This window comes from Gymnoscopelus braueri (genome assembly GCF_963280865.1).
Source record: "Gymnoscopelus braueri genome assembly, chromosome: 23".
Taxonomy (NCBI): Eukaryota; Metazoa; Chordata; class Actinopteri; order Myctophiformes; family Myctophidae; genus Gymnoscopelus; species Gymnoscopelus braueri.
This window is the reverse complement of record NC_137625.1, coordinates 42,282,578-42,304,478: the sequence shown is the minus strand read 5'-3', so window position 1 is coordinate 42,304,478 and position 21,901 is coordinate 42,282,578. Positions and strand designations below refer to the sequence as shown.

The 21,901-nt window shown below is 40.0% G+C and overlaps 2 protein-coding genes across 2 annotated transcripts; both read right to left on the bottom strand.

Annotated features, from left to right (window-relative positions):
• Window positions 1-2,279: 2,279 nt before the first annotated feature.
• On the bottom strand, window positions 2,280-15,815 carry LOC308080111 (E3 ubiquitin-protein ligase TRIM39-like; the record flags this gene model as incomplete). Its single annotated transcript, XM_080421857.1, has 3 exons — window positions 15,719-15,815; window positions 3,175-4,054; window positions 2,280-3,067 (listed from the first exon to the last, which is right to left on the bottom strand). The coding sequence occupies exons 2-3, from the start codon at window positions 4,043-4,045 to the stop codon at window positions 2,280-2,282; spliced, it is 1,659 nt and encodes a 552-aa protein (XP_080277983.1). The 5' UTR covers window positions 4,046-4,054; window positions 15,719-15,815.
• A 3,677-nt stretch (window positions 15,816-19,492) lies between these two features.
• Window positions 19,493-21,215, bottom strand: LOC308080110 (E3 ubiquitin-protein ligase TRIM21-like). The gene has a single exon (XM_080421856.1). The coding sequence runs from the start codon at window positions 21,200-21,202 to the stop codon at window positions 19,562-19,564; it is 1,641 nt and encodes a 546-aa protein (XP_080277982.1). The 5' UTR covers window positions 21,203-21,215; the 3' UTR covers window positions 19,493-19,561.
• Window positions 21,216-21,901: the final 686 nt, after the last annotated feature.

Here is a 21,901-nt window from a genome sequence, read left to right as displayed (position 1 = left end):
CACCATCTCATTCACCACTCACACCAGCTGGTAGTCAATTAGACACTAATCACAACTCAGTCTCACACACACACACACACACACACACACACACACACACACACACACACACACACACACACACACACACACACACACACACACACACACACACACACACACACACACACACACACACACACACACACACACACACACCACACACACTCCACTATTGAGATGACTTAATCTTGCAGCCCTACTGTGCAACAGGGTTTGACTAGTAGTGATATTAATGTGTTATATATCACCAAATACCTTCACAAGCTCACAATGCATAGGGATGCTTCATGTGGTTAATATGCTTTGAATTTTTTTTATTGTCAATCAGTCATCACACTTACAATTGTCTACATTGTCTTCCGCCTGCCCCTTGGTGTTGGTGCAATAAGGGCTTTCAATACACCTGCCCCCCCCCCCCATAGTTTAATCAGTGCACATGATCATAGTATTATTTATGTTTGTAGATTTTTTTTGCAGAGTATGCAAGATAAGACAGGGTTCCTTGTGCTCACACAGAGCATAATGGTCTGTGCTACTGCAGTGTTTTCAGCTCAAGGTTTTTATTACTTGGATGGGTCCACAGGGGGGCCGCCAAATCTTTGAGTGACAGCAAAAAAACCTTTTAACCACTTTTTACCACCCTATGGCATCCCTATTCTGAGAGGAACATTAGCGGAAAATAGCAGATCTACAAGCTCACAACGCCTTTCAGCAAAGTGGTTTGGTGTAGAAGTAAAAAGGAGCAAACCAAGTACAGAGCCAAAGGTCACGTTTAATTAGTATGGAGGGTTTAAGTGGTTAAATGTCTGTAATAAACAAAACAACATTGATTTACACAACACTGATGATAGTCAACGAAGCTATCTATGAAATCCATGAAAAAGCCGAATCTGCTACAATGTAGAACATGGGGGTCCCTGCTTCAGCTCTCTCTCTCTCTGCTAAGGGGTCCTTGGCCTGAAAAACCTTGAAGACCCCTTGAAGACCCTCTACTATAACTTGCCGAGCCAACAGGCACCCTTAGTACTTGGATGTTTAGCAGTAAAAACACCTGTCAAAGTCATGAACAACAGTATCATGACAGCTTACATTTCTATTTAAAACACTAACCACCAAATCATGAGTGGACATAAAAAAAGATAAATAATGCTGGCTGTGACAGTCATCCATACAGAGCTGGGATTCTCAACCTTTTTAATGTCAAGTTTGATACTATACATGATTTTTTTTAATACCATATATCGACCCTAATCTACACTGTAAAATCTGCAGTGTTGATTTAACCCTGACTGGTGTACAAAATGGAACCAAATCCATTCGGTTCCATTTGTACAGTCTCAGAGTTACAGACCCATGAAGGTCAATTTGGTCAATTTGGAAGGACCCCTGGTGGTCCTCGGACCCCACATTAAGAGCCAGCGATATCGAGGATTATCCTGTTGGTGACAAGCTCCATAATTCAACCAGCTCTTTGTATAGTCTCATCAATTAATTAAAACTTAAAGCCTTTGTTTGAGGTTCTTTGTGCACAACTACATTTGGGTCAGTTTAGTTAAGAGTAGTATGTAGTGTGTTTCAAGAGCAGTTTTGGTTATATTTGTCAATTAAGCACTGTTGAAACAAAGAGATTAAAATATTTTGTTTGCTTTTTATACACTGATGTACGATGAGTTAAATTCTGGAGTATGTTTTTAGCACAATAAAGTGAGTAAAAAGTCAGAGTGCACAGACATTGTCTTACTTACAGATTACTGATTTTATTTTGAACAATAACAGTTTTTGATCTTCTATAAAGGATAACATGCAGATCATAGAATCAATACCATCAGTATCATTGCAGTTGTTGAATTAACTACTCTGTGACTGCATTACAGTACAACATTATCAATGAAATATTTTCCATTAATCCATGTTCGTGGCATATTATTGAAACAAATGGTTGAGTTTAACAGTCAATTTGAATACCATAAAATGAGCAGGACAACAAAGTATTTTACCAAGAAAGAAGACGAAGTGATTTCAGAAGTTTTCACTTTTCCACCCCTTTTTTAAAAATAATTGGGAACAACCATTTGTACTATATAGGGTTCCATGGGGAACTTTGTTTGCTGTATTTCTGACATGTTGTTAAATGAACACATTTATTGCATTTCAATACAAATAAATGTAAACCCCTTAAATTCACCCTTACTGTCTTAAATGAAAACGCCCCATTCCTTATAAAGCTGAGGGTTAGTCTAATCTGTGTGATTGACAGGAGAGATGATCAGAGGAGCGGCATTTTTACCATTAGTATTAATACCAGGAAAGAAGAATGGATAGAGCTTCTCAGTGAAGGTGCATCCAGTGAAAGAGTAGAGATGAACTCGGGTCTCCGCATCATAAAAGGAGACCAGACCCTCCTTGTAATCCACAAACACTCCAACTTGCTGGACCTTCTCTCTTACAGGGAGGAGGACGACCGAAGGGTCAGCATGAGCATGGTACTCATTTATTTTCAACCCTAGAGTCCAGTAACCCTCAACAGGTTCCAATGAGCTTTCACCTTTCCTGTCGATAGACTCTCTGGCCACTCCTATAGTCCATTCAGTCTTCTCTTTAACCTGAACCTCATAGTAAAATCTTCCTGAGGAGAAGCTTTGTTTTCCTAAGACATTGCCATATAGAGAGAATCTCTTTGTCTTGTTTGGGAGATTCTTCCTTACATTTCCAAGACTCACTTGTTTTCCATCCTCAGACAAGATGAGTTGGCAGTGTGCTGTATCAGGGTCCAGAGTTACATCCACTGCATATTGCTGGATCCACTTCAGCTTAGCATCCTCTAGCTTCTCCTCTATCTCTTTACAGAGTGTCTTCTCCAGCTGAGCCACAGTTGTCCTTACATTCCCCACATATAAAGACTGAGGTACATTGACATTTGTCCAGTCCTTGGTGGGTGGAGGGGTGTTGATGGAGGGGACTTTCTGGAGGAAGTGGAGGTGGTCTTCAGTGTGTGAGAGCTGCTTCAGTTCAGAGCTTCTCTTCTCTAAAGGTCCTTGCACACTGGTGCGTCTTTTCGTTGCGTTTTTTTTACAACAATGAAAAAAATTGAAAAAACAATGGAAAAAAAAAAAACGCAACGAAAAGACGCACCAGTGTGCAAGGACCTTAACTCAGTGATTTCCTGTTCCAGCTCTTTAATGAAGCCTTCAGCCTGTTTCTCTGTTGTTTTCTGCTTCTGTTCAATCACACCAATCAGCTCAGCCTGGCTTTTCTCAATACAGCTGATCAGAGAAGTGAAGACCTGCACACTGTCTGCTATCTCTCTGTCTGCATCTTTCTTGCTCAGCCCTACTGAGTGTTTGACCTCCTGAATCTTCATTTGTCTCTCCTGGATCATCTGCTGAACTTCAGCCTCTGTCTTTCCCAGCTCAGCCTTCTTTCCTTCATATTCGTCTTTCAGGGATACAATTTGATGTAACCTGTGGTCTGACTCGGTACAGAACTGACACACACACATGTGGTCAGTCTTACAGAACAGCTCCAGAGGTCTGTCATGGTTCTTACACATAATGTCTTCCAGGTTCTTTACGGGGTCGATTAGTTTGTGTCGTTTTAGCCCTGTGACTCTCAGATGAGTCTCCAGGTGAGTCTCACAGTAGGAGGTCAGACACACCAGGCAGGACTTCAGGGCCTTGAGCTTGGTCTCAGTACAGACGTCACACGGCACTTCATTTGGTTCAGCAGGTTCTTGCTTTGTGTTTGTTTTAACTTTCACCTGAGCTGACTTTCTAAATTGGGCAACCATTTCAGATATGAAAGTGTTGACCCTTAGGTCAGGTCTTTTGTCAAAAACCTCTTTACAAATGGGACACTTGCACCGGTCACTACGATCCCAGTAATGTGTGATGCAGGTTTTGCAGTAGTTGTGTCCACAAGGAGTGCCGACTGGATCAGTGAACACGTCCAGACAGATGGAACACAGGAACTGCTCTTCAGACAGGAGACTGCTGGCAGATGCCATTTCAACACACTGAAAATAAAATTCAAAGTGTGAATTGGAAACATATTTAATCTATTAAGACCGGTAACACATCTGGGTCATTTTAAGATTTCTTTAAGATTTAAAAAATAGCAGATCTACAAGCTCATTAGGTGCCGCACTATGAGCTTGTAGATCTGCTATTTTTTGAAAAGTGAGTGCAAATCTCTGAATACAATATACAGTATATACATGTTTTAAAGTGAGCATTTTGAACTCTGATCTGTGCTTCTGGGGGTCCCTTGAAATGGGGGCCTGCGGCCAAATACATATCATTTTGGGGGTCCTTGACTTGGAAAAGTTGGAGCACCACTGATATAGCAACATACTGTTAGGATTTAGAAAACATTTTTAGATGCATTTGGCCACGGACCCCCGTCTAGAATATATTATCTACTATTTCTGAAAAACTGCACGTACATCAGTATAAGTATGTCTAATTCAAAGGCTAGATTAAACAAGTCTATTCCTTTCATTTAAGTCACGGTTATTATGTAATTTTTGTAATTAACTCACCTGTATATAAGTGATTCTGCTGTAAAAGCCTGTTGATAGAACTCGTCTATGAAAGTTGCTGGTGTTTGAGACAGGCTACAGGCTGGGAGAAGGCATATGGCATCTACATCCTTTATAGTGGAATCATCAACATAGGAGCCAATCACCATCTCATTCACCACTCACACCAGCTGGTAGTCAATTAGACACTAATCACAACTCAGTCACACACACACACACACACACACACACACACACACACACACACACCACACACACACTCCACTATTGAGATGACTTAATCTTGCAGCCCTAGTGTGCAACAGGGTTTGACTAGTAGTGATATTAATGAGTGTTATATATCACCAAATACCTTCACAAGCTCACAATGCATAGGGATGCTATAGGGTTCATGTGGTTAATATGCTTTGAAAAAATGTTATTGTCAGTCATCACACTTACAATTGTCTACATTGTCTTCCGCCTGCCCCTTGGTGTTGGTGCAATAAGGGCTTTCAATACACCCCCCCCCCCATAGTTTAATCAGTGCACATGATCATAGTATTATTTATGTTTGTAGTTTTTTTTTGCAGAGTATGCAAGATAAGACAGGGTTCCTTGTGCTCACACAGAGCATAATGGTCTGTACTACTGCAGTGTTTTTCGGCTCAAGGTTTTTATTACTTGCAACCCGTAAGATGGGTCCATACAACAGGGGGGCTGCCTAATCTCTGAGTGACAGCAACTTTTCAACCAATTCAACCCTATGGCATCCCTATTCTGAGAGGAACATTAGCCGAAAATAGCAGATCTACAAGCTGAAAATAGCAAGCTGAAAATAGCAAGCTGAAAATAGCAAGCTTGCTATTTTCAGCAAAGTGGTTTGGTGTAGAAGTAAAAAGGAGCAAACCAAGTACAGAGCCAAAGGTCAAGTTTAATTAGTATTGAGGGTTTAAGTGGTTAAATAAAATAAAAAATAAACAAAAAAACATTGATTTACACAACACTGATGATAGTCAACGAAGCTATCTATGAAATCCATGAAAAAGCTGCATCTGCTACACAATTGTATACAATGTAGCACATGGGGGTCCCTGCTTCATCTCTCTCTCTCTGCTAAGGGGTCCTTGGCCTGAAAAACCTTGAAGACCCCTTGAAGACCCTCTACTATAACTTGCCGAGCCAACAGGCACCCTTAGTACTTGGATGTTTAGCAGTAAAAACACCTGTCAAAGTCATGAACAACAGTATCATGACAGCTTACATTTCTATTTAAAACACTAACCACCAAATCATCAGTGGACATAAAAAAAAAGGTAAATAATGCTGGCTGTGACAGTCATCCATACAGAGCTGGGATTCTCAACCCTTTTAATGTCAAGTTTGATACAGTCATGCAAACAGCCCCGAGGTGAAAAAGGTGACAACATGTTGTTTTCTTTCGGGTCAGGTGTCACACAATTGCCCTATTTGGGTTCAAAAAGGTGACTGTAGCTGAAAAGTGACACTTTTGCATGTCTGTTGATACTATACATGATTTTTTTAAATACCATATATCGACCCTAATCTACACTGTAAAATCTGCAGTGTTGATTTAACCCTGACTGTGTACAAAATGGAACCAAATCCATTCGGTTCCATTTGTACAGTCTCAGAGTTACAGAACCATGAAGGTCAATTTGGTCAATTTGGAAGGACCCCTGGTGGTCCTAGGACCCCACGTTAAGAGCCAGCGATATCGAGGATTATTCTGTTGGTGACAAGCTCCATAATTCAACCAGCTCTTTGTATAGTCTCATCAATTAATTAAAACTTAAAGCCTTTGTTTTAGGTTCTTTGTGCACAACTACATTTGGGTCAGTTTAGTTAAGAGTAGTATGTAGTGTGTTTCAAGAGCATTTTTGGTTATATTTGTCAATTAAGCACTGTTGAAACAAAGAGAGCGAGATTAAAATATTTGGTTTGCTTTTTATACACTGATATACGATGAGTTACATTCTGGAGTGTGTTTTTAGCACAATAAAGTGAGTAAAAATGTGAGTGCACAGACATTTTCTTAATGACAGATTACTGATTTTATTTTGAACAATAACAGTTTTCGATCTTCTATAAAGGATAACATGCAGATCATATAATCAATACCATCAGTATCATTGCAGTTGTTGAATTAACTACTCTGTGACTGCATTACAGTACAACATTATCAATGAAATATTTTCCATTAATCCATTTTCGTGGCATATTATTGAAACAAATGGTTGAGTTTAAAGGCAGGTACACATTGCAGGACCTTAAAGTGCTCGGGGGGTTATCTGATCGTTAAGCATTACACACTGCAGGAGTTTATTTCTTGAAATCGGCTGTCATAATATCGTTGTGGTCTTCACAACAGGATTGATCCCCGACAAGGGCTGACACACTGTAGGATAGTTCACTAGGATGCTATCTCCAGAGTCAGACCCAATACATACATTTGAGTTTATTCCAATTCATTTTAATAGACGTATCCCGTGATATGCCTCTCTCCCTCTCCCCCCTCTCTCTCTCTTTCTCTCTCTCTCGCACGTCAAGTGCAGAAGCGGTCAGTGACAGCGTTGCCATGTCCGCTTATTATAAGCGACTTTGGGCTTGTTTTTCTGTAGAGTTGCTTGTAAATATTGGTTGTTGCGGGGTGCATTTTTTGGGCTTATTTGTATAGTTGCTTATTTGGCCTTGTTTCCTAATGTTGTTTAAACCAGTGGTTTAAACAACACATAATATGTATTTGTCCGCAGACCCCCCTTCTGTAAATATGTTGTGCCATCATAGACCCCCATACAAGATTTGTGTGGATTTGGAAAATATTCCACAATTTTCTCAAGATTTTTCTTTGAAAATAGCTGCGACGCGTTGTGAGCTTGTAGATCGGCTATTTTCAAATATCCAATGTATTTGTAAATAGGTTTAAAGTGCTCAAGTGGCCTTTTCTTGGGCTTGTTTTCATAGACCTGGTTGCTTATTTCTCTCGCAACATCTGGCAACGCTGTTCTGACACAACGTGCACATGCTGCACACACACACACACACACACACACACACACACACACACACAGAGCTCGCTCTCGCTCTCACTCTCTGTCTGTCTGTCTCTCTCTCTCTGTACAATTCCTCTAAAATAAACAGCCCACCAGGCTCGCTCACTCTCTCATTTTGTTTTATAATGTTAACTTAATACAGGACTGGACGGTAATATTGCAGTAGGGACTGTTTGTTGTGGTCAGATCCAGCGACGCCCCCCTAGCCACGGTGGCTGTAATGTGCTCTCATTGGCTGTAGCGTGCATCTCCTCGCAAGGTGGTCGCAGCCCCGTTCATATTGTATGATATGGTCTGCTGTCCTGTCCCAGACAGAGCTGAATATCTAACATGGTAGTTATCTGAAAACGGTCGGAAAGCCGTCGCAGAGCGGATAATCGCGGCCATATCGTCTCGCGGTGCCTTTCACACACAGCGAGCATTATCTCGCAGATCAAAGGCCGATCTGCGTCAGATCGGGAGGTTTTGTCGGCGAGCGCCAAAAAATGTCGGCGACAGCAATATCGGACCCAATCTCCTGCAGTCTGTACGGGCCCTTAACAGTCAATTTGAATACCATAAAATGAGCAGGACAACAAAGTATTTTACCAAGAAAGAAGATGAAGTGATTTCAGAAGTTTTCACTTTTCCACCCCTTTTTTTTTAAATAATTGGTAACACACATTCGTACTATATAGGGTTCCATGGGGAACTTTGTTTGCTGTATTTCTGACATGTTAAATGTAAAACCCTTAAATTCACCCTTACTGTCTTAAATGAAAACGCCCCATTCCTTATAAAGCTGAGCATTAGTCTAATCTGTGTGATTGACAGGAGAGATGATCAGAGGAGCGGCATTTTTACCATCAGTATTACGACCAGGAAAGAAGAATGGATAGAGCTTCTCAGTGAAGGTGCATCCAGTGAAAGAGTAGAGATGAACTCGGGTCTACGCATCATAAAAGGAGACCAGACCCTCTTCATAATCCACAAACACTCCTACTTTCTGGACCTTCGCTCTTACACGGAGGAGGACAGAAGGGTCAGCCCCCCTTCCTATACAAACCCAGTGTAACTCAATTCACTCCATTTTAACCATAATAGATTCATCGGAAACACCTGTCCTTGGTTCTAGTGACTGATATTGTCCTTCTAATACGTGAGGAAACCGTGTTATTTAAACAAAATTAAATAAAAAGACATGAATCTAACATTAAAAAAATAGGTTTGTGGTTTGTATAGGAAGGAGGTGTGTCTGATAAAATGAATATCAAATATCCAAATACTGAATTAGTAGCTCACAAAAACGAGTAGACGATAAAATGTGAATTATATATAATATATTCACGCATAATGAGTAGGGCGGCCGTGCCACTGCCATTCATAAACCTCATTAACTGAGCACCAATGTCAATACTATCAACAATCTGCATAATAATCATGTTTCTATTCAAAAGACAAAATCATGTTTTGTGAAAAAAAAGAGCCTATTAATATGGTGGATACATTCATCATAATGTTTATTTGAAGACTGGACATTTTTGGGAAAAACAATATATAAAAAAAATATTCATTATGTTACGCTGACACCCGGGGATGGAATGTAGGACCCAAAATGCAGAAAACAAGGAATGAACTTAAAAGTCTTTACTTAGAAACTCAGGTACACCTCACAGGGCAAACGTCAAAATGTAGAAAAACCTCCTGAAGCAAGAACAAAGCACAGGGCAGCAAACGAACAGAAGACTAATGCAGCAACCAAGCTCTATACTGAACACTTGTTAAATACACTTCCATGTCCAATTAAACAACAGTCTACAGCTGGGTTGCCCAGGTGGAACCAGTCTCTCAATCAGGGCCACACAGAGCAGGGCAGATGGCAGTGGTGGAAAAAGTAATCGATTGCAAAGTAAAAGTATCAATGCTGCAATATAGAAATACTGTGTTACAAGTAAAAGTCCGGAATAAAAAAAACATTACTTGAGTAAAAGTACAAAAGTATTGGCATCAAAATGTACCAAAAGTAAAAGTATGCAGAATGTCCCATTTCAAGTTTTCAAATGTATACAAATATTTTAAAATAGCCTATCTACAAGTTCACAATGCGACGCATTGTGAGCTTGTAGATCTGCTATTTTCAAATGGGCGAAATGTACGCGAGCTGAAGTGGTAAATATAGGTTTTGTAGTAAGTAGAATCTACAAAGTAACTAGTAACTAAAGCTTTCAAATAAATGTAGTGGAGTACAAGTACAATATTTGGATCCGAGATGTAGTGGAGTAGAAGTAAAATAATTGGAAATACTTAAGTAAAGTACAAATACCTCAAACTTTAGTAAATGTACTTAGTTACTTTACACCACTGGCAGATGGTGACATAATACAAAATAAAAAACGAAGTCTAATCAAGCAACAATTTCGGACCCCCTGCAGTACCTCCGTGGACCCCCTAGGGGTCACGGACTCCCTGTAGAAGACTATCATCTTCCTCCTGCTGGATTTGTTTAGCCTTAACATCCTCCACAGTCTCGACAAGTTCCATAACTTTCTCTAAGTTCTGGAGAACTTTCTCTAAGTTCTGGAGAACGTGAAGGTGATCTCCAGTTTCTAGGAGCTGCGTCAGCCCAGCCGTTCTCTTCTCCAACTCTGTGGTTTTTTGTCCCAGCTCTTTAAGGAAGACTTCAGCATGTTCACCTCCCGCTTTCTGCATCTCTGCAATCACAGGAATGAGCTGCTTGAGCTCAGCATGCCATCTCAAATGAGAGTGCTTGACATCAAGAGTGAGCTCCTGAATCTTCATTCGCCGCTTAGCCTTCTTTCCTTCATTTTCATTTTAAGATTTATTTGGCTATTCAAAAATAGCAGATCTACAAGCTCATAGTGCGGCACTATGAGCTTGTGGGTCTGCTATTTTTGAAAAATGGTGGAAAATGTGTGCAAATCTCTCATATATATATATATATATATATATATATATATATATATATATATATATATATATATATATATATATATATATATATATATATATACACACACGTTTTAAAGCGAACATTTTAACTCCGATCTGTGCTTCCGGGGGTCCCTGGAACAACATTTTGAGATGGGGGTCCACGGCCAAATACATATTTTGGGGGTCCTTCACATGGAAAAGTTGGAGCACCTAACATACTGTTAGGATTTAGAAAACATGTTTAGACAGATCTACAAGCTCATACCGTGGCACTTGGCGCTATGAGCTTGTAGATCTGCTATTTTTGAGTAGTCAAATAAATCTAAAATGAGACAGGTTAATTGCTTCTTTTTTTTCCAACATCAAACTCATAAAAGCAGGAGTAATACTGTAGAATATTATCTACTATTTCTTTAAAACTGCACTTACATAAGTAAAAGTATGCAAAATTCAAGTCAATTCCTTCCATTTAAGTCACGGTTATTATGTAATTAACTCACCTGTATATAAGTGATTATGCTGTAAAAGCCTGTTGATAGAACTCGTCTATGAAAGTTGCTGGTGTTTGAGACAGGCTACAGGCTGCGAGAAGACACATGGAATGGCATCTACATCCTTTATAGTGGAATCATCAACATAGGAGCCAATCACCATCTCATTCACCACTCACACCAGCTGGTAGTCAATTAGACACTAATCACAACTCAGTCACACACACACACACACACACACACACACACACACTCCACTATTGAGATGACTTTATCTTGCAGCCCTAGTGTGCAACAGGGTTTGACTAGTAGTGATATTAATGAGTGTTATGGTATATATCACCAAATACCTTCACAAGCTCACAATGCATAGGGATGCTATAGGGTTCATGTGGTTAATATGCTTTGAAAAAATGTTATTGTCAATCAGTCATCACACTTACAATTGTCTACATTGTCTCCCGCCTGCCCCTTGGTGTGTCCCCCCCCCCATAGTTTAATCAGTGCACATGATCATAGTATTATTTATGTTTGTAGATTTTTTTTGCAGAGTATGCAAGATAAGACAGGGTTCCTTGTGCTCACTCAGAGAAGACAGGGTTCCTTGTGCTCAAACAGAGCATAATGGTCTGTGCACTACTGCAGTGTTTTCGGCTCAAGGTTTTTATTACTTGCAACCCGTAAGATGGGTCCATACAACAGGGGGGCTGCCAAATCTCTGAGTGACAGCAACTTTTTTTTTTAAAACCACTTCAACCCTATGGCATCCCTATTCTGAGAGGAACATTAGCCGAAAATAGCAGATCTACAAGCTCACAACGTGAGGCGTTGTGAGCTTGTAGATCTGTTATTTTCAGCAAAGTGGTTTGGTGTAGAAGTAAAAAGGAGCAAACCAAGTACAGAGCCAAAGGTCAAGTTCAATTAGTATTGAGGGTTTAAGTGGTTAAATAAACAAAAAAAAAACAAAAAAAACATTGATTTACACAACACTGATGATAGTCAACGAAGCTATCTATGAAATCCATGAAAAAGCTGAATCTGCTACACAATTGTATACAATGTAGCACATGGGGGTCCCTGCTTCATCTCTCTCTCTCTCTCTGCTAAGGGGTCCTTGGCCTGAAAAACCTTGAAGACCCCTTGAAGACCCTCTACTATAACTTGCCGAGCCAACAGGCACCCTTAGTACTTGGATGTTTAGCAGTAAAAACACCTGTCAAAGTCATGAACAACAGTATCATGACAGCTTACATTTCTATTTAAAACACTAACCACCAAATCATCAGTGGACATAAAAAAAAAGGTAAATAATGCTGGCTGTGACAGTCATCCATACAGAGCTGGGATTCTCAACCTTTTTAATGTCAAGTTTGATACTATACATGATTTTTTTTAATACCATATATCGACCCTAATCTACACTGTAAAATCTGCAGTGTTGATTTAACCCTGACTGTGTACGAAATGGAACCAAATCCATTTGGTACCATTTGTACAGTCTCGGAGTTACACCCATGAAGGTCAATTTGGTCAATTTGGAAGGACCCCTGGTGGTCCTAGGACCCCACGTTAAGAGCCAGCGATATAGAGGATTATTCTGTTGGTGACAAGCTCCATAATTCAACCAGCTCTTTGTATAGTCTCATCAATTAATTAAAACTTAAAGCCTTTGTTTTAGGTTCTTTGTGCACAACTACATTTGGGTCAGTTTAGTTAAGAGTAGTACAGTATGTAGTGTGTTTCAAGAGCAGTTTTGGTTATATTTGTCAATTAAGCACTGTTGAAACAAAGAGAGCGAGATTAAAATATTTGGTTTGCTTTTTATACCTGGCTTTTCTCAATACAGCTCATCAGAGCAGTGAACACTGTCTGCTATCTCTCTGCCTGCATCTTTCTTGCTGAGCCCTACTGAGTGTTTGACCTCCTGAATCTTCATTTGTCTCTCCTGGATCATTTGCTGAACTTCAGCCTCTGTCTTTCCCAGCTCAGCCTTCTTTCCTTCATATTCGTCTTTCAGGGATACAATTTGATGTAACTTGTGGTCTGACTCGGTGCAGAACTGACAAACACACACGTGGTCGGTTTTACAGAACAGCTCCAGAGGTCTGTCATGTTTCTTACACATAATGTCTTCCAGGTTCTTTACAGGGTCGATTAGTTTGTGTCGTTTTAGCCCTGTGACTCTCAGATGAAGCTCCAGGTGAGTCTCACAGTAGGAGGTCAGACACACCAGGCAGGACTTCAGGGCCTTGAGCTTGGTTTCAGTACAGACGTCACACGGCACTTCATTTGGTTCAGCAGGTTCTTGCTTTGTGTTTGTTTTAACTTTCACCTGAGCTGACTTTCTAAATTGGGCAACCATTTCAGATATGAAAGTGTTGACCCTTAGGTCAGGTCTTTTGTCAAAAACCTCTTTACAAATGGGACACTCGCACCGGTCACTACGATCCCAGTAATGTGTGATGCAGGTTTTGCAGTAGTTGTGTCCACATGGAGTGCCGACTGGATCAGTGAACACGTCCAGACAGATGGAACACAGGAACTGGTCTTCAGACAGGAGACTGCTGGCAGATGCCATTTCAACACACTGAAAATAAAATTCAAAGTGTGAACTGGACACATATTTAAAGGGATATTTCACTTTCAAAAAAACTTTTGGTCATTTTATCAACTACTCAGGCCGTTGTGAACCCCCCAGACAGTTTATAAGTTGCTTGATTCAGTATTTAGATATTTGATATTCATTTAATCAGACACGCCCCCTTCCTATACAAACCCATTGTAACTTCAAACTCCATTTTAACCATGTTAGATTAATCAAAAACACCCGTCCTTGGTTCTGGTGACTCATACCGCCCCCCCTAATACGCGAGGGGCCGTGTTTTTTCAATTGCTTTTTAAAAAAAAAATAATAAAAAAAAAAAAATACAATAACAAAATAAAATAAAATAAATGATAAAAATGATCGGAAGAACACGGCCCCCTCGCGCATTAGGAGGCACCAGAACCAAAGACAGGTGTTTTTGATGAATCTAACATGGTTAAAATGAAGTTTGAAGTTACAATGGGTTTGTATAGGAAGGGGGCGTCTCTGTTAAAATGAATAACAAATATCTAAATACTGAATCAAGCAACTTAAAAACTGTCTGGGGGGTTCACAAAGGCCTGAGTAGATGATAAAATGACCAAAAGTTTTTTTGAAAGTGAAATATCCCTTTAATCCATTAACTCTTTGACTGCCAGAGTATTTTCATAAAGTACTCCCCCAGTGCCAGCAATTTTCGTGTTTTTTTATTTTTATATTTTGAATTTTTCTCATGAAAATAATTTAAGGACACATAATGTAAAGACCCAGCACAATTCCGCCACTAGAGCGCAGCACATGACAGCTTTGATCATGTCGTTGGGTCTCTCTCACCCTTCTTCATAGATTAGACAAGGAAAAACATGAAAACGGATGTGACGTCCCCCCCATTGTTTTGATCGGCGAAAATTACGTTGTGATATACGACGGCGATGACTGATCGTCACCCAGACCATAGATTATAGAAGAGAAACTGTCCGTTTGTCCGTCATACCGTGTGAAAGACCGTTTATTTACCTATTTTGGACGAAAATGACTGGGGAAAAGAATCAAAAACCGGAAACGGAATCCAGGTCATGAAACCGGATGCAGATGTCCGTGAAGTAAGTGGAACTCGAGAATAACATTGAATATTAAGCAGCATAGCGCAATCAGAGATTAAACAATGAACGCGCGTCCAGCGCGTCGAGCGCGTCGACGGCCAACTGTACAAAGTAGCACTTGACGCGTTATCGCGTCGTCCGCAGTCAAAGAGTTAAGACCAGGAACGCATCTGTGTCATTTTAAGATTTCTTTAAGATTTCAAAAATAGCAGATCTACAAGCTCATTAGGTGCCGCACTATGAGCTTGCAAATCTGTGAATACAATATATACATGTTTTAAAGTGAACATTTTGAACTTCGATCTGTGCTTCTGGGGGTCCCTTGAAATGGGGGTCTGCGGCCAAATACATTTTGGGGGTCCTTGACATGGAAAAGTTGGAGCACCATTGATATAGCAACATGCTGTTGGATTTAGAAAACATTTTTAGATGCATTTGGCCACGGACCCGTTCCGGATTGACACAGATGCGTTCCGGATTGAATGGGTTAATTGCTGCTTTTTTCAACATCAAACATCATAAAAGCAGGAGTAATAGAATATTATCTACTATTTCAGTAAAAGTATGTCAAATTCAAAGGCTAGATTAAACAAGTCTATTCCCTTCATTTAAAGGTAGGGTAAGTGATTTACTTTGGTTAAAATAAGTGTTAAATAGCTCTATATTCTGATAGTACTCATTGCTATAGAGTGTTTGTTCAGTAAAAGGAGTCTCCCATGTCTCTCCAGCTCTTTATTAAACAGAAAATGCATTTTCAGTGCTGACTCCTGATTGGCTTAAATGTTGTCACCTACCTGAAAATGTACTATATTATGTTTACTAAAGAGCTGGAGAGACCCCTGTGACCGAACAAATGCTCTGTAGCAATGATTACTATCAGAATATAGTACTTTAACCTTTAAAAAAAATTATCCCAAAAATATCACTTACCCTACCTTTAAGTCACGGTTATTATGTTATTTTTGTAATTCACTCACCTGTATATAAGTGATTCTGCTGTAACTGCTGTAAAAGCCTGTTGAAAGATCTTGTTTATGAAACAGTCTGCGTGGTTATAGGAGAGTTTTCTTTCACTTTCACTTCACTGTAAATGAGTTGGTGGCATGCTCCGCCTCAATGTAGCTTGGAAAGGTTAACCCTTCACAGAAATTTTTCGTGATTTTAGTGCTTTAAACACAGGCAAATGTTTGAGACACTCTAACATGGGGTGGAAGATCGCCCCACAGTTTGCGCGCTACAGCGGAACATGATATGTCTCCACTGGTCTTCAGCCTTGTTTGTGGGACCTGAAGAAATGACTGGTCAGTTAGACCTCAAGACCCTTGTGGGGGTAGTGGGAGGTCGAAGTTCTGAATATATATATCTTTTAAAGCGAACATTTGTAACTTAAATCTTTGCGTCTGGGGGGTCCCTGGAGGCTGGAACAACATATTTTGAGGGTTAGCTGAGGGATTTGTTATGGAGTGTGACTGGATCACTTTCTCTCTCTCTCTCTCTCTCTCTCTCTCTCTCATGCTGATATTAGACCATTATGAACATGGCTAAATAACACACACACACACACACACGCACACGCACACACACACACACACACACACACACACACACACACACACACACACACACACACACACACACACACACACACTCACTCTTTGTATACTCGAAGAAATGCTAATAAATCATAAAGCTGCTCCTTGTTGTTTTGCTGAATGTCAAGTGGCTCATTTTCTACTTCTGCCACTGGTGAAACTGTTGGTTTTCACGCATATTCATCTGTTTTAGAAAAAAATTACTGAAAAAAATAGTTTTCAGTCATTTGCTGGTATTGAAAAGAGGATAAGTAAAAAACACATTAAATTAAATAAATGAATTTGTGTAAGGGAGAAAGAAAAAAAAAGGGAAAAAAAAGATTTTTCTGTAATTTAATAATTTTGTGTTTAACAAATTGTGAAAAAACATATCGTGGACCTAGTATCGTGATTTGAATCGTATTGTGAGTTGAGTGAATCGATACATGCCTAGTTGCACAACGTTGAATGATTGCCCCAGCATAGGGATGCTACAGGGTTCATGTGGTTAATCTGCTTTGAAAAAATATTATGTTATTGTCAATCAGTCATCACACTTACAATTGTCTCCATTTTCTTCTGCTTGCCCCTTGGTGTTGGTGCAATAAGGGCTGTCAATATACACCTGCCCCCCCATAGTTTAATCAGTGCACATGATCCTAGTATTATTTATGTTTATAGATTTTTTGCAGAGCATGCGACATAAGACAGGGGTCTTTTTTTTTTACTTGCGACCCCTAAAATAAGTCCATGTTTAGTTAAACTCTACTAGGGGGTCCGGGACCCCTAGGGGGTCCTCAGAGTTACAACAGGGAGGCTGCCAAATCTTTGGGTGATAGCAACTTTTTGTTTTTTTTAACCACTTCAACCCTGTAGCATCCCTATTCTGAGAGGAACATCAGTCGAAAATAGCAGATCTACAAGCGGCCCGCCAAGAAAAACAAAATGACTCCCCCAAAAAATCTACATTCTAAAAGGCTGCCATATGTTTATGGTTTTGGGACAAATTAATTTAACTCTACTCCAATACATTGTAATTAATATTTACCATCTGAGTACATACTGTACCTGCATTCTTGTACTTGCATGTTTTATGTTTATAATGTAACAGTGAAACAGTCTGCCTTGAGTCCATATGTATAACATAATGCAATGTGTTTTCATCAGTGACCTTTGGAGTGGTGCATATCAGTTAAGCTAAGATACTGTCTAAATTTATAGGCTCATTTAAAAGTTGATGTGGCATTGACGTGGATTGTTTTATGTAAGTAATCTTTTCATTGTAAACCTTGTACAGAGTATAGAGTACAGCAGTGGTTCTCAAAGTGGATTCTAGGGACTCTCTGGGTTCCGTTAGGGAGGTCTAAATCGACCCTTAAGTTACAAGTCTGTAACTCTGACAGTATACAAATGTTCAGTATTGCGGGAAGTAGGGGTGCTGGGGGTGCGGCCGCCCCCCCTCCCCCCAGGTACCAAAAAAATATTTTTATTTTTTTTGATAATAAATCGGTAAAATCAGGCAAAAATAAGAATTAAATAACATAACTCTAACCAAACCCTAATACTAACCCTAAAACCGAAATAAAGAAACCAAAAACTGGGGAAAAAACGAACCCAATCCACCCAGAACCGCGGAAAATTTTCGGGAGGTCCTCATGCACGCGCGCGCAGCGCGCGTGCATGAGAGGTCTTCCCGCGGCTATGCAAATGTTGCATTTGTACACTGTCAGAGTTAAGGGGAGACCTTGAAATTTCAAGGTTTGAGAACCACTAGAGTACAGTACAGTGGAGCTCTAAACAAAAAGAAAGAATAAAAGATCATCATTTTGTAACTGAAAATTGTTGTTGTGAAAGCAAGGACCTTATTGTAAAGATGTTGTGTCTACATGTCTACCAAATGCACGCAGTCTTAACATAATTCAGCACTATGTGTTTCAAGTTTCAATTCAATTGCACAATGTGTGGCCCTTCACTCGCTTTATCAAAGTCAGTATGGCCCTCTGGAAATAAATGCTGCCCACACCTGGTATACAATGTAGTTCTAGGGGTCCCTGCTTTATCTCTCTCTCTCTCTCTCTCTCTGGTAAGGGGTCCTTGGCCTGAAAAACCTTGAAGACCCCTTCTCTACTATAACTTGCCCTAGTATTTGGAGGTTTAGCAGTAAAAACACCAGTCAACTGTGACCAGTCAACTACTAAGTCATCAACTACTGTATCATGACAGCTTACATTTCTATTTAAAACACTAACCACCAAATCATCAGTGGAAATAGAAAAGGTAAATAATGCTAGCTGTGACAGTCAGATTCTCAACCTTTTTAATGTCAAGGACCCCCAGTTTGATATGCATTATAGGCCACGAACCTTTTCTTCATATATTGACCCTAATCTAGAGTGTACAATCTACTGTGTTAATTTAACCCTGACAGTGTACACAATGGAACCAAATGGACCCTTTGTACAATCTCGGAGTTACAGACCCATGAAGGACAATTTGGTTACTAACTATCAATCATTTAGCTGGGGACCCATGAAGGACCCCTGGTGGTCCCAAGACCCCACATTAATATCGAGGATTGTCCTGTTGGTGACAAGCCCCATAATTCAACCAACTCTTTGTATAGTCTCATCAATAAATTAAAACTTAAAGCCTTTAATTTAACATTATCATACAAAGTAGTATGCAGTGTGTTTCAAGAGCTGTTTTGGTTAAATTAGTCAATTAAGCACTGTTGAAACAAAAAAGGGTGTATGAGATTTAAAAAATGTGTTTTGCTTTTTATACACCGATATACAATGAATTACGTTCTCGAATATGTTTTTAGCACTATAAAGTGATTAAAAGGTCAGAGTGCACAGGCCTTTTCACATAATTACAGATTACTGATTTTATTTTGACAGTTTTTGATCTTCTATAAAGGATAACATACAGATCAAAGAATCATTACCATCAGTATCATTGCAGTTGTTGAATTAACTACTCTGTGACTGCATTACAAATGGTTGAGTTTAACAGTCAATTTGAATACCATAAAATGAGCAGTACAACAAAGTATTTTACCAAGTAAGAAGACTTGAAGTGATTTCAGTTTGGTGTGTTGAGGCAGAGGCGTTTTAATTCGCCAGTCGAATATTTCGGATTTTCGGATGGTTTATTTGCGTCGCATCGCATAATCGCCGGTGTGTAAGGACCTTTACCCTTACTGTCTTAAATGAAAAGGCCCCTTTTCTTGTAAAGCTGAGGATTAGTCTAATCTGTGTGATTCACAGGAGAGAGGATCAGAGGAGCGGCATTTTTACCATCAGTATTACAACCAGGACAGAAGAATGGATAGAGCTTCTCAGTGAAGGTGCATCCAGTGAAAGAGTAGAGATGAACTCGGGTCTCCGCATCATAAAAGGAGACCAGACCCTCTTCATAATCCACAAACACTCCAACTTTCTGGACCTTCTCTCTTACAGGGAGGAGGACAGAAGGACCAGCAATAGCCTTGTACTTATTTATTTTCAACCATATAGTCCAGTAACCATTATCAGTGCTCAATTTGCTTTCACCTTTCCTGTTGATAGACTCTCTGACCACTCCTATAGTCCATTCAGTCTTCTCTTTAACCTGAACCTCATAGTAAAATCTTCCTGAGGAGAAGCTTTGTTTTCCTAAGACATTGCGATATAGAGAGAATCTCTCTGTGTTGTCTGGGAGATTCTTCCTTACATTTCCAAGACTCACTTGTTTTCCATCCTCAGACAGGATGAGTGCGCTGTGTGCTGTATCAGGGTCCAGAGTTACATCCACAGCATATTGCTGGATCCTCCTCAGCTTAGCATCCTCCAGCTGCTTCTCCATCTCTTCACCGAGTGTCTTCTCCAACTGAGCCACAGCTGTCCTCACAGTCCCCACATATGAAAACTGAGGGACATTGACCTTTGTCCAGTCCTTGGTGGGTGGAGGGGTGTTGATGGATGGGATGTTCTGGAGGAAGTGGAGGTGGTCTTCAGTGTGTGAGAGCTGCTTCAGTTCAGAGCTTCTCTTCTCTAACTCAGTGATTTCCTGTTGCAGCTCTTTAATGAAGCCTTCAGCCTGTTTCTCTGTTGTTTTCTGCTTCTCTTCAATTACATCAATCAGCTCAGCCTGGCTTTTCTCAATACAGCTGATCAGAGAAGTGAAGACCTGCACACTGTCTGCTATCTCTCTGTCTGCATCTTTCTTGCTGAGCCCTACTGAGTGTTTGACCTCCTGAATCTTCAGTTGTCTCTCCTGGATCATCTGCTGAACTTCAGCCTCCGTCTTGCCCAGCTCAGCCTTCTTTCCTTCATATTCGTCTTTCAGAGATACAATTTGATGTAACTTGTGGTCTGACTCGGTACAGAACTGACAAACACACACGTGGTCAGTTTTACAGAACAGCTCCAGAGGTCTGTCATGTTTCTTACACATAATGTCTTCCAGGTTCTTTACGGGGTCGATTAGTTTGTGTCGTTTTAGCCCTGTGACTCTCTGATGAAGCTCCAGGTGAGTCTCACAGTAGGAGGTCAGACACACCAGGCAGGACTTCAGGGCCTTGAACTTGGTCTCAGTACAGACGTCACAGGGCACTTCATTTGGTTCAGCAGGTTCTTGCTTGGTGTTTGTTTTAACTTTCACCTGAGCTGACTTTCTAAATTGGGCAACTATTTCAGATATGAAAGTGTTGACCCTTAGGTCAGGTTTTTTGTCAAAAACCTCTTTACAAATGGGACACTCGCACCGGTCACTACGGTCCCAGTAATGTGTGATGCAGGCTTGGCAGTAGTTGTGTCCACATGGAGTGCTGACTGGATCAGTGAACACGTCCAGACAGATGGAACACAGGAACTGCTCTTCAGACAGGAGACTGCTGGCAGATGCCATTTCAACACACTGAAAATAAAATTGAAAGTGTTAACTGGAAACCTATTTAATCCATTATGACCAGGAACGCATCTGTGTCATTTTAAGATTTCTTTAAGATTTCAAAAATAGCAGATCTACAAGCTCATTAGGTGCCGCACTATGAGCTTGTAGATCTGCTATTTTTTGAAAAGTCAGTGCAAATCTTTTAACTCCGATCTGTGCTTCTGGGGGTCCCTTGAAATGGGGGTCTGCGGCCATATACTTTTGGGGATCCTTGACATGGAAAAGTTGGAGCACCACTGATATACCAACATACTGTTAGGATTTAGAAAACATTTTTAGATGCATTTGGCCACGGACCCCCTTCTCAAAATGTTTTGTATTGTATGTTTTGTATGTTTTGAGTTACAAATGTTCGCTTTAAAAATATATAATATAGATATAGATAAAGATTTGGACAAATTTAAGATAAAAAAAAAAAAGCAGATCTACAAGCTCATAGGCACTCTGAGCTTGTAGATCTGCTATTTTTGAATAGCCAAAGAAATCTAAAATGACACAGCTGCGTTCCTGGATTGAATGCGTTAATTGCTGCTTTTTTCAACATCAAACTCATAAAAGCAGGAGTAATAGAATATTATCTACTATTTCTGAATAACTGCCTGCATATACATCAGTAAAAGTATGTCAAATTCAAAGGCTAGATTAAACAAGTCT

Coding starts and splice junctions, on each gene's coding strand:
- LOC308080110 (XM_080421856.1), bottom strand. CDS start 21,202: ATGGCATCTGCCAGCAGTCTCCTGTCTGAAGAGCAGTTCCTGTGTTCC.